At 44.7% G+C, this 13,364-nt stretch overlaps 1 protein-coding gene across 1 annotated transcript in view; it reads right to left on the bottom strand.

The window, feature by feature from the left end:
- CCNT1 (cyclin T1) overlaps positions 1 to 4,933 on the bottom strand; it is a 40,872-nt gene extending 35,939 nt beyond the window's left edge. The window contains exons 1-2 of the mRNA XM_011936237.1: positions 4,392 to 4,933; positions 1,230 to 1,311 (exon numbers count right to left, since the gene is read on the bottom strand). Coding sequence (XP_011791627.1) covers positions 1,230 to 1,311; positions 4,392 to 4,552 — 243 coding nt within the window. The 5' untranslated portion in view covers positions 4,553 to 4,933. The remainder of the gene's footprint in view (positions 1 to 1,229; positions 1,312 to 4,391) is intronic.
- Positions 4,934 to 13,364: the final 8,431 nt, after the last annotated feature.

Here is a 13,364-nt window from a genome sequence, read left to right as displayed (position 1 = left end):
TTGGACAGAGTTTTGCTCTTGTTGCCCAGGCTGGTCTCAAACTCCTGGGCTCAATCAATCCTCCCACCTGGACCTCCCAAAGTGCTGTGATTATACATAAGAATGAGACACCATGCATAACCTATTTTTCATGTTCTTAAAAGTCATTTTCCCAGTTATTATTACATAATGTACCTTCCCCTCCAACTGCTGACTGCAATTTTATCAAAGGCTTTTAGAAAATCTAAGTAACTTACATTTACTTCTTCTGCTGTGACCATATTTTATAAACTACTTCAAAATTAACACCAGGAATGGCGGCTTATGCCTATAATCCCAACATTTTAGAAGGCGGAGGCGGAAGGATCCCTTGAGCCCTGGAGTTTGAGACCAGGCTGGGCAACATAGGGAGACCCCATCTCCATAAAAAAAATTTTTTTAATTGCCAGGGATGGTGGCAGGCCTGTGGTCCCAGTTACTTGGGAGGCTAAGGCAGGAGGATTGCTTGAGACCAGAAGGTTAAGGCTGCAATGAACTGTAATCAAACCACTGCACTCCACCATGGACAACAGGGCAAGATCCCGCCTGTCTCCCTGCCCCAGCAAGAAAAAGAAAGCTATACCTAAATTACACATGATTTCCCCTTTAATGTTACTCCTCCAACCTCAAAATGTTGACTTTAGATGTCTGATAATCTGTTTTTGGGGGGATTTTTTGGGGACAGGGTCTCACTCTGATGCCCAGGCTGGAGTGCAGTGACTCGATCTTGGCTCACTGCATCCTCAACTCCCTGAGTTCAAGCAATCCTCTTGCCAGCCTCTGGAGTAGCTGAGACCACAGATGCATACCACCACACCCAGCTACTTAGTTTTTGTTTTTGTTTTGATATTTTGTAGAAATGAGATCTCATTATGTTGCCCAGGCTGGTTTTGAACTCCTGGGCTCAAGTGATCCTCCCATCTCCGTCTCTCAAAGTGTGGGATTACAGTTGTGAGCCACTGCACCCGGCCTAATCTACTTTAGAGAATCGACATGGATGTACTAAATCCAATAGACAAGTAGACACTTAACAGGAAAACTGAAAAGCTGGATTCAGAACAGCAACACAGCACATAATGAAAGTGATCAACCCTAAATTCTAAAGTTCAAGTCACAGTTCAGTAGCAAAGACCAACCACAAATGGAATAGGTAGTTGGAATCAATCACAAAAGGATTACACCATTTAAAAAAAAAAAAAAATTATACTTACATTTCCAGGAAACTGTGTGAAGGACTGAATCATGTAGAATCGATGCATGTATACTATAGCAGTATTGATAGTCAATTGTGAGCTGAAGAGTTCAAGTTAAGATCCAAAAACAGGCAGGTATAATTCTGGAAAAGACAACCTCTATCTCCCTCCCAAAAGGATGAAATGGCCAAGCAAGTAGATGCTACTAAATGAAAATCATACTTATCTCTCCAAATCAAAGAATATGTTTGTTTTCTTTCACCAAATTACTAATTGCCAACTGACACTTATTACAATGGCTTACACATAACAAATATTTAATATAAATGTACTGAATGAATAAACAAACATATCAGGATGCATGGATCTAGACAGAGTTTTAAAAAAAATATATAAAGCGGCCAGGTGCGGTGGCTCACTCCTGTAATCTCAACACTTTGGGAAGCCGAAGGGGGTGCAGATCACCTGAAGGGGGTGCAGATCACCTGAGGTCAGGAGTTCGAGACCAGCCTGACCAACACGGAGAAACCACGTCTCTACTAAAAATACAAAATTAGCTGGGCGTGGTGGGGCATGCCTGTAATCCCAGCTACTCCAGAGGCTGAGGCAGGAGAATCGCTTGAACTGGGAGGTGGAGGTTGTGGAGAGCAAAGATCACGCCATTGCACTCCAGCCTGGGCAACAAGAACAAAACTGCATCTCCAAAAAAAAAAAAAACCAATTTATAAGGCCTGGCTGGGCACAGTGGTTCACACCTGTAATCCTAGGGCTTTGGGTAGAGGCAGAGGCAGGTGGATCACCTGAGGTCAGGAGTTTGAGACCAGTTTGGGCAACATGGCGAAACCCCTCCTTGACTAAAAACACAAAAATTAGCCAGGCATGGTGGCAGGTATCTATAATCTAATATGATTTACAGCGCCCACCCTGATCTGACCCATAGGTATGTCTCCACTACCTCTCTCACCTGCTAAACTCCATCAACTAAATTATTTTCTTTTTTTTTTTTTTTCAGACGGAGTCTCGTTCTGTCACCCAGGCTGAGTGCAGTGGCACAACCTCAGCTCACTGAAACCTTCGCCTCCTGGGATCAAGCAATTCTCCTGCCTCAGCCTCCCAAGTAGCTGGGACTACGGGCTGGGCCACCATGCCTGGCTATTTTTGTATTTTTAGTAGAGATGGGGTTTCACCTTGTTGGCCACGCTGGTGTCGAACTCCTGACCTCAAGTGATCCGCCCGCCTCAGTCTCCCAAAGTGCTGGGATTACAGGCGTGAGTCACCACACCCGGCCTAAATTATTTTCAGTTCCACTTCTCTCTGGCAACTAAGCCTTCTCATGGGTGATCCACGGGACAGGAAACATCTGAAATGATCTGATAATTCATTAACTGAAGAAGAAGAAAAAACGTGTAAACGCCTTACTTCTAAACACTTCAGCAGACAATATGGGGTGGAGAGATGATGCAGTCCCAAATTACAACAGCCATTTTTTGAGGGGGCAGAGTCTCGCTCTGTCGCCCAGGATGGAGTGCACTGGCACCATCTTGGCTCACTGAAACCTCTGCCTCCCAAATCCAAGCGATTCTCCTGCCTCAGCTTCCCCAGTTGCCGAGATTATAGGCACCCATCACCAAACATGGCTAATTTTTATTTTTAGTAGGGACGGGGTTTCACCATTATGGCCAGGCTGGTCTTGAACTCCTGGCCTCAAGTGATCGACCCGCCGGGGCCTCCCAAAGTGCTGGTACTACAGGTGCGAGCCACCGCGCCTGGCTGACAACCTTAATGACAACACACATACAAAAAGGAAAGCGTTTTAAGGATACACTGAAATAGAATTTCGAACAAAAAGATTTACTCCATACTGATAGGATGCTTAGGAAACACACCTGGACATCAGCAGGAAACAAACTGGCGATAAAAAAGACACCCATTTTGAGATGAACACACCCTTAAGATACAAACATTACTGTCAGCCACACATTTAAATAGAAGCTGCACCCAAGAAAATTTTCACACACAGAGTGGAAAGAACTTTAAAACTATACTAGTTTTCTCCACCACAAAATAAGTGTATTTCCTGACAAACAAAAATATGTGGGAGAGGATAACTCATTTTTTTTAAATTTTTTTTTTCTGAGACGGAGTTTCACTATTGTTGCCCAAGCTGGAGAGCAGTGGCGTGATCTCAGCTCACTGCAACCTCCGCCTCCCGGGTTCAAACGATTCTCCTGCCTCAGCCTCCTGACTAGCTGGGATTACAGCTGCCCGCCACTAAGCCTGGGTAATTTTTTGTATTTTTAATAGAGCCAGGGGTTTAATTATGTTGGCCAGTCTGGTCTCGAACTCCTGACCTCAGGTGATCCACCCGCCTCGGCCTCCCAGAAGTGTAGAGATTACAGGTGTGAGCCACTGCACCCGGCCGTTACCTCATTTTTGAAATAGAAAGAAAATGAAGTACACACCACCACTCTAAGTAACTTAAGGACCCAGTATTTTGTAAACGATTTAAAACATTAGATTCGTGGGTATCCCCTACAAACGTAAACTAACATCTTTCCTCTGAAATTCTATAAAACAGCAGCTACTAATTGAGCATCTGAATGCAAAGCATGGACACAGAATCAAACACAAGAGGTATCATCCCATTTTATAGACAAGACGACCAAGAATTTGACAGGTCACTTAAATAGCTAGCAGATGAGGAATGGATTTTGGACCAAGGCTGAGGCATTAATTCTAGTCCACCCTTTATAAGACTTTCAGGTACTGAATTTCTCGAAATTTACACACTAGGTTTGGGAGGCAGCCCTCAACAGAGAAACCTCTGCCAGACCCAAACCCCTAGGGCACAGCGGAAAATGAGAAACTTAACGTCACCAGAGCCGATTAGAACACAATGAAGAGAGACCTGGAAGGGCTGGTTAAAACACAATGCCGGGAAGGGTACGAATTCCCAGCAAGGTTGGTGGCAGGGGTGAGCGAGCGGGAAATCAACTCCGCCTCGCTTCCCTAGCGCGAACTGAGTTTCAGCCCGCCCCACTGTGGGCTCCCCCAACTAGACATCCATCCAGCTTCTGCCCACCTTCTTCCCCACTTTCGTCCCCTACCAGAGCCTGAGACCTAGACGCCAGAGCATGGCGGGACCAACTCGAAGGCCGAAGGCCTAGGCCGCAAGGATACACGTTAAGACGCTGCCCCATGTCCTGGAGCAGATTGGCCGCCTGCTGGCGATAAGAAAGTTCTTTATCTGGGTCCACACCAAATCGACGGGATGGGCTATTTTCCAGCTGTTCTCGCGTGAAATACCACCGTTTGTTGTTGTTCTTCCTGTCTCCCTCCATAGTGCTTCAACCAGAAGGCAGCGGCGGAGGCTGCAAGCGCTTCCCAGCGTCACCTAAGAGGCGACCCACATCCGCTGTGCGGGGGCAACTGCGACTTCACGAACTTCCGCTAAGCGTCGACCGCCGGGTTGTGACTCTCTTCCGTCAAGAAAGCAAAAGTCAACGGACCTACTTCCGGAGTGCACTTCGCGACACCTCGTAGCCGAGTTAACAGCCAATATGCGACGAGAAAAAACCTTGAGGCGAGGACGCAGGCGCGTCACGTCACCCTTGGGAGGTGGAGTGGGCTTAGAAGTTCTCGCCTAAAAACCATGTATCTTCCCGCGAGAACCGGATTGAGCGTTGGCGCCGGGGGTTAGGCTCTGAGGTCACAATCACAGTGGTATGAGGCGCCCGCCCACGCGCCGCTTGGCGGTTCTGACGAGGACTTAGTTTGTGACTGCAATGGTGATATAAAATGGGGCAGATGGACCGGGCGCGGTGGTTCACCTCGGTAATCTCAGCACTTTGGGAGCCCGAAGCGGGCGGATCACAAGGTCAGGAGTTCGAGACCAGCCTGGCCAATATGGCGAAACCCCGTCTCTACTAAAAATACAAAATTAGCCCGGCGTGGTGGCGTGCGCCTGTAGTCCCAGCTACTCGGGAAGCTGAGGCAGGAGAATCGCTTGAACCCGGGAGACGGAGGTCGCAGTGAGCCAAGATCGCGCCACTGCACCCCAACCTCCAGCCTGGGTGACAAAGCGAGACTCCGTCTAAAAAATAAATAAATAAAAATGGGGCAGATGAACTTGAAAGAGAAAGTAGGTGAGGCTGTCAGAAACTGAAAAACAATCAAATGGTGGGGCGCTTTCGTATATTGGAACATAAAGCAACTAGAAGGCTGTTACATTGCTGGTAGCAATGTAAAATAGGACAACCCATTTGGAGAGGTCGCTTTAATGTGCAGCCAAATTCATGAATACATTCTCACGTTTCGCCGCAGTGATCCAACTTAAAGGAATAAAATGAAATTAATAACATTAAGAGCTTACATGTCCCATGCACAATACTGACTTAAAATACTGTTTCATTTATTCAGCAGAACTCTTAAGAGGTAATTTTTAAGTACGTTTGCTAATGGGTGAACTAAAACTGCCCCTTGAGTGTGAAAAGCCTCCACCACTACCCCTCACTTGCACAGATTAACAAATTCCTGCCCTCTGTCAAGATATTTCCCAGCTCCTTTGCCGGGCGAGGTGGCTCACGCCTGTAATCCCAGCAGTTTGGGAGACCGAGGCGGGCGGATCACCTGAAGTCCGGAGTTCGAGACCAGCCTGGCCAACATGGTGAAACCTCGTCTCTACTGAAAATACAAAAATTAGCCAAGTGTGGTGGCGCACGCCTGTAATCCCAGCTAAGCTACTCGGGAGGCTGAGGCAGGAGAATCATTTGAGCCCGGGAGGAGGTTGCAGTGAGCCTAAATCTCACCACTGCACTCCAGCCTGGGCGACAGTGCAAGACTCCTTCTCAAAAAAAAAAAAAACAGGATATATCCCAGCTCCAGGGTCTGGTAACTGTTTGGTGCTGGCAAGATAGTTAACCTTTCTATGCCTCTTTTCTGTGATAATACCTATGTTTTAGATTGTGAAAGGGAGTAAAGATTTAATGAGTAAAAAGTATTTATAATAGTACCCAATACTTAGAAAATATTCAGTAGCCCTTAATGTTATAATATTTGTTACATTGTATTGAAATTGAAGGCAAGAGCAATGCCTTCATTTTTGTATGGCACCTACCTTGTAAAGTCCTGGCCCTAGTAAATAGTCCATAAATCTTTGTCAGATAAATGTGCGAAACACCCACAATACAGAAACTGAGGCTCTGGGAGTTTGCCCTCACTACACCACTATTAAGTGTAGATCTTAAATCTAATTCTTAAATCTAATTCCGTTGGTCTTCCCATTCACGCAATTCCCATTCACTTCCTGCTTTTCTGGAACCACGTTCAGTTTACCTTGATTAAATTTGGGTAATTTTAGATATATTTGGATAATATTAGAATCCTGTGTCTTGCTTTGATAATATTTTGGGTTTTGTCATTTCTGGGCATGGGTGATCTTACTATGTTTGATTGTCATTCATTCTCAGACATGTTTCTTTCCATTTCAGGTCACCTCTGCCATATACTGCCTGTAGTTAGTACTAGCTCCATTTTACCCTGGAGAAATTGAGGTTCAGGAAGATTTAAATGACTTACTTCTGGTTATAAGGTAAAATAACTTAGGATTTCAAACTTCTTCCCTCACAGACTCTTCACTATTAACAGAATAAGCACTTATAAAATAGATTTTTTAGTAGAATAAGCACTTTTTCAGTTATGTAGTCATGGATGTTTTCTTTTAAACAGCTGTGTTAGTCCATTTTCATGCTGCTGATAAAGACATACCCGAGACTGGGCAATTTACAAAGGAAAGAAGTTTAATGGAGAACTCACAGTTCCACGTGGCTGTGAGGAAGCCTCACAATCATGGCAGAAGGCAAGGAGCAGGTCACATCTTACCTGGATGACGGCAGGCAAAGAGAGAGCTTGTGCAGGCAAACTCCCATTTTTTTAAAAACCATCAGATCTCAGGAGACTCATTCACTATCATGATAACAGTGCAGGAAAGACCTGCCCCATAATTCAGTCACCTCCCACCAGGTTCCTCCTACCATATGTGGAAATTGTGGGAGTTACAATTCAAGATGAGATTTGGGTAGTGACACAGTGCCAAACCATATCATTCTGCCCCGGCCCCTCCGAAATCTGATGTCCTCACATTTCAAAATACAGTCATGCCTTCCCCACAGTCCCCCAAAGTCTCAACTCGTTTCAGCATTAACTCAGAAGTCCATAGTCCAAAGTCTCATCCGAGACAAGCAAGTCCCTTCTACTTATTAGCCTGTAAAATCAAAAGCAAGTTAATTACTTCTTAGATACAATGGCGGTACAGGCATTGGGTAAATACAACCATTCCAAATGGGAGAAATTGGTCAAAACAAAGGGACTACAGGCCCCATGCAAGTCCAAAATCCAGCAGGGCAGTCAAATCTTAAAGCTCCAAGATGATCTACTTTGACTCCACGTCTCACATCCAGGTCACACTGATCCAAGAGGTGGGTTCCCATGGTCTTGGGCATCTCCACCCCTGTGGCTTTGCAGGGTACAGCCTCCCTCCCATCTCCCTTTCCAGGCTGGTATTGACTGTTTGTGGCTTTTCCAGGTAAATAGTGCAAGCTGTTAATTGAGCTACTATGCTGGGGTCTGGAGGACCATGGCCCTCTTCTCATAGTTCCATGAGGCAGTGGCCCAGTAGGGATTCTGTGTGGGGGCTCCAACCCCACATTTCCCTTCCACACTGCCCTAGTAGAGGTTCTCCGTGAGTGCCCTGCCCCTGCAGCAAACTTCTGCCTGGACATCCAGGTGTTTCCATACATCCTCTGAAATCTAGGCAGAGGTTCCCAAACCCCAGTTCTGTGCACTCACAGGCTCAACACCATGTGGAAGCTGCCAAGGCTTGGGGCTTGCATCTCTGAAATCACAGCCCAAGCTCTGTGTTGGCCCCTTTCAGCCATGACTGGAATGGCTGGGATGCAGAGCACCAACTCCCTAGGCTGCACGCAGCACACGCGGGGACCCTGGGCCTGGCCCACGAAACTATTTTCTCCTAGACCTCTGGGCCTGTGATGGGAGGGGCTGCCATGAAGTCCTCTGACATGCCCTGGAGACATTTTCCCCATTGTCTTGGGTATTAATGTTCAGCTCCTCTTTAGTTATGCAGATTTCCTCAGAAAATGCGTTTTTCTTTTCTATCACATCAGGCTGCAAATTTTTCAAACATTTATGTTCTGCTTCCCTTATAAAACTGAATGCCTTTAACAGCACCCAAGTCACCTCTTGAATGCTTTGCTGGTTAGAAATTTCTTCTGCCAGATACCCTAAATCATCTCTCTAAAGTTCAAAATTCCACAAATCTTTAGGACGGGCAAAATGCTGCCAGTCTGTTTGCTAAAATATAACAAGAGTCACCTTTGCTCCAGTTCCCAGCAAGTTCCTCATATCCATCTGACACCACCTCGGCCTGGACCTTATTGTCTATATCACTATCAGGCTTTTGGTCAAAGCCTTTCAGCAATTCTCTAGGAAGTTAAGTTTCCCACATTTTCCTGTCTTCTTCTGAGCCCTCTAAACTGTTCCAACTTCTGCCTGTTACCCAGTTCCAAAGTTGCTTCCACATTTTGTGGTATCTTTTCAGCAACACCCCACTCCTGGTACCAATTTACTGTATTAGTCCATTTTCACACTGCTGATAAGACACACCCGAGGCTGGGCAATTTACAAAGGAAAGAAGTTTAATGGGGAACTCACAATTCCACGTGACTGGGAAGCCTCACAACCGTGGCAGAAGGCAAGGAGGAGCAAGTTACATCTTAAGTGGATGGTGGCAGGCAAAGAGAGAGCTTGTGCAGGCAAACTCCCATTTTTTTAAAACCATCAGATCTCATGAGATTCATTAAGTATCATGATAGCAGTTCAGGAAAGACCTGCCCCATAATTCAATCACCTTCCACCAGATTCCTCCCACGACACGTGGGAATTGTGGGAGTTACAATTCAAGATGAGATTTGGGTGGGGACACAGAACAAAACCATATCAACAGCCAAGATCATTTCTTCCAGATTCCTCTTGTCTAATTTTCTGACCTGTGCTTCATTCTCCACTTAATCTGTTGGATTAATGACTCCACATTGAGTTTGCTATCTTGGTTAAGTATGCCACTCTTTAGGGCATACATTACCCTTAAAGAACAATTGACAAAATCTTAAACCAGAGGAATTTTCCTTTTTTACAAAATGTAAATATTACTCCATTTCTTATAAGCCATACCTATAGGGCTACTCCTCCTATTTACTAGAGACTAGTCTTGTTCTGGGTGTAGGATTCTACCATATTTCATGGTGTTTTGGGTTTGTTTGTTTGTTTGTTTGTTTGTTTGTTTTGTTGTTGTTGGACAGAGTTTTGCTCTTGTTGCCCAGGCTGGAGTGCAATGGTGCCATCTTGGCTCACTGCAACCTCTGCCTCCCGGGTTCAAGTGATTATCCTGCCTCAAACTCCTGAGTAGCTGGGATTACAGGCATGTGCCACCATGCTCAGCTAATTTTGTATTTTTAGTAGAGACAGGGTTTCTCTATGTTGGTCAGGCTGGTCTCGAACTCCCCACTTTAGGTGATCCACCCGCCTCAGCCTCCCAAAGTGCTGGGATTACAGGTGTGAGCCACCACGCCTGGCCGGGGTTTTGTTTTTATTATTTTTAAATTTTTATTTTTTCTGTGAAACAGCTTCAGAAGGTCCTAAGAATTTGTGCCCCTCTTTTTGTTTTTAGAGATGGGAGCTTGCTATGTTGCCCAGGCTGGATTCAAACTCCTAGGCTCAAGTGGTCCTCCAACCTCAGCCTCCCAAATATCTAGGACAACAGGCACATGCCACCATGCCCAACTAGATAATAACTTTTAAATAGTGGAACAATATGTCAAATTTTTGTGCTAGCAACAATGTAACAGTGTAATGGCTTTAGACATGACATGCTTTTTTTTGCTTTTTTTTTTTTTTTTTTTCTGTGACAGACTCTCGCTCTGTCACCCAGGCTGCAGTGCAGTGGCACAATCTCAGTTCCCTGCAACCTCACGTCCTAGACTCAAGCGATTCTCCTGCCTCAGCCTTCTGAGTAGCTGGCATTACAGGCCTATACCAACACACCCGGCCAATTTTTGTGTTTTTAGTAGAGATGGTGTTTCACCATGTTGCCCAAGGTGGTCTTGAATTCCTGGCCTCAGGTGATCCAACCACCTTGGCCTCCCAAAGTGCAGGGATTACAGGCGTAAGCAGCCATGCCCAGCCAGACATGATACAGGCTTTAAAACTTAATCTGAATTATTAACATTTTCTCTATCACTTTCTTAAGTTCAGGCAGTCAACTAAATGAATAAATCAAGCTTTGTTTGTAACATTTGCCAATGTTTGTGATACAAATCCTCCCACCATGCTTGATTTCAATATGCCCATATGACATCACTGATCATAAAATTGGGAAAAGAGGCACACACGATCACATAGTATTTTCTCCAGACAGATAAAATAGATAGGGCGTTCCAGTTTTCAGTCTGACAGGTAAAGAGCTTGGAAGTCATCACTCCCATTTTCACAAGGAGGAAAAAGCCAAACAAACTGAAACTTAACAACCCTTCTTAGACCCTTCAGAGAATCGAGGTCCCAGGGCAAACCATCACCCCAAAATCTGGAGAGGCATTTGGACTTAAAATAGGTGGAACAGAGAATCATGACTTACTTGGAGGAAAAACTACTACTGGAACCAGCAACTGGTAGAAATACTTATAGGGCAAGTGATTAATTGCTGGAGACTGAACATGGACTAGCTTGAGATTTTTTTTTAAACTCCTAGGGACCCAGTGTTAAGGAGTCCCCCACATTTTTGTGAGTTTTGCTTCCAACAGGGAGAGAGAGAAGTTAGCCATTTTGAAATACACCCAGAGCATTCTATGCTCCTTAACAAAGGCCTGCCTTCAAGGGAAACTGTTGAACAGAGCCTAACCAATGCGGGAGAAGGGATATACTCAACAGAAGCCTCCTCTAAAAATGAGACAGTTGTGAAGGTCACACGTGCAATAAAAGACAGACCTAATAATAGAATTACGGAATGCTTTCCCCCATCCACCTTAATAGGGCTCCTGTTTAATAATGGGATTACAACGGAAAAAACTGCAAGGCCCAGAGCCTATTTCAGGAAGAGTCTCTAAGGAAAGTTGAAGAGTAAGGGAGGCAAAAACAAGGACACCAGAGGAAATTTTAGCATCTAACACCTACAGCTATAGCAAACAGTAAACACAACCTAATTCCTAGCCATATAAACACAAAACCTTACCCTTACCCAATACATAATGTCCAACTTAAAACAATTATATGGCATGCTAAAATGTAAACAAAATATATATATACACACACACATTTATATACACACATATACATATATATGTAATCTAGAAAGACAAAGCAAGCCAGGAGCAATGGCTTACGCCTGTAATCCCAATATTTTGGGAGGCTGAGGTGGGCGGATCACCTGAGGTCAGGAGTTTGAGACCAGCCTGGCCAACATGGCAAAACCCTGTCTCTACTAAAAATACAAAAATTAGCTAGGCAAGGTGGTGGGCACCTGTAATCCCAGCTACTCAGGGGGCTGAGGCAAAAGAATTGCTTGAACCCAGGAGGCGGAGGTTGCAGTAAGCTGAGATCGTGCCCCTACACTCCAGCCTGGGTGACAGAGTGAGACTCCATCTCAAAAAAGACAAATCAAGCGTCAGAACCAGACTCACATATGGCAGAAATTTTAGAATCATCAGAGTGAGATTTTTAAATAACTATTAATATGTTAAGGACGCTAATGGAAAAAGAGGACAACATTCAAGAACAAAGGGTAACGTAAGCAAAGAGATGAAAACTCTATAAAGAATCAAAAGGAGCCGGGCGCGGTGGCTCAAGCCTGTAATCCCAGCACTTTGGGAGGCCGAGATGGGTGGATCACGAGGTCAGGAGATCGAGACCATCCTGAGCTACACGGTGAAACCCCGTCTCTACTAAAAAATACAAAAAACTAGCCGGGCGAGATGGCGGGCGCCTGTAGTCCCAGCTACTCGGGAGGCTGAGGCAGGAGAATGGCGTAAACCCGGGAGGCGGAGCTTGCAGTGAGCCGAGATCGCGCCACTACACTCCAGCCTGGGCGACAGAGCTAGACTCCGTCTCCCCCAAAAAAAAAAAGAATCAAAAGGAAATGCTAGAAATAAAAAAATACTGTAACAGAAATGAAGAATGCCTTTGGTGGGCTCATCAGTAGACTGGACCTGACAACGGAAAAAAATCAGTGAGCTTGAAAATATGTCAACAGGAAACTTCCCAAACTGAAAAGCAAAGAGAAAAATGAATGAAAAAAGAGTGGAATATCCAGATGCAGTGGAAGTAAACTCATGAGCACAGATAAGAGTAAAATAATCAGGAAGAGATGAGTTGTTAATATTTACTACTTTTATTTTATTTTATTTTATGACAAGATCTGGCTCTATCGCCAGTCTGGAGTGCAATGGCACAATCTCAGCTCACTGCAACCTCCACCACCTGTAATCCCACCTCAGCCTCCCAAGTAGCTGGGACTACAGTCACATACCACACCTAATTTCTGTAGGTTTTATTTTTTTGTAGAGACGGGGTTTGCCCAGCCTGATTTCAAACTTGTGAGCTCAAAAGATCCATCTGTCTCGGCCTTCTAAAGTGGTGGGATTACAGGTGTGAGACACCATGCCTGGTGTACTACCTTTATTTTTAATATAACTTATTCAATTGGAAGTTTAGTTAATGTCACTTTTAATAATGCCTTGTTTAATAACCACTTCACAAATTAATGAAACCACTTCACAAATTAATGAAAATTTAACAAGCTTTCAAAATTCACTATGGATTGGCACACCACTGCTGAAACAAAGACTCATTGAAAGTATCCTACTCAGATTTCTTTTTTTTCCTGAATATAAGACTGAATAACTATTAACATTTAAATACTGGCGGGGCGTGGTGACTCACACCTGTAGTCACAGCACTTTGGGAGGCCAAGGAGGGCAGATCACTTGAGGTCAGCAGTTCGAGACCAGACTGGTCAACTCTGTCTCTAGTAAAAATATAAAAATTAGCCAGGTGTGGTGGCACGCCCCTGTAATCCCAGCTACTCAG

Source organism: Colobus angolensis, unplaced genomic scaffold, assembly GCF_000951035.1.
Source record: "Colobus angolensis palliatus isolate OR3802 unplaced genomic scaffold, Cang.pa_1.0 Scaffold151, whole genome shotgun sequence".
NCBI lineage: Eukaryota > Metazoa > Chordata > Mammalia > Primates > Cercopithecidae > Colobus > Colobus angolensis.
Note: the sequence above shows the minus strand (reverse complement) of the source record. Positions and strands in the feature narration are given on the sequence as shown.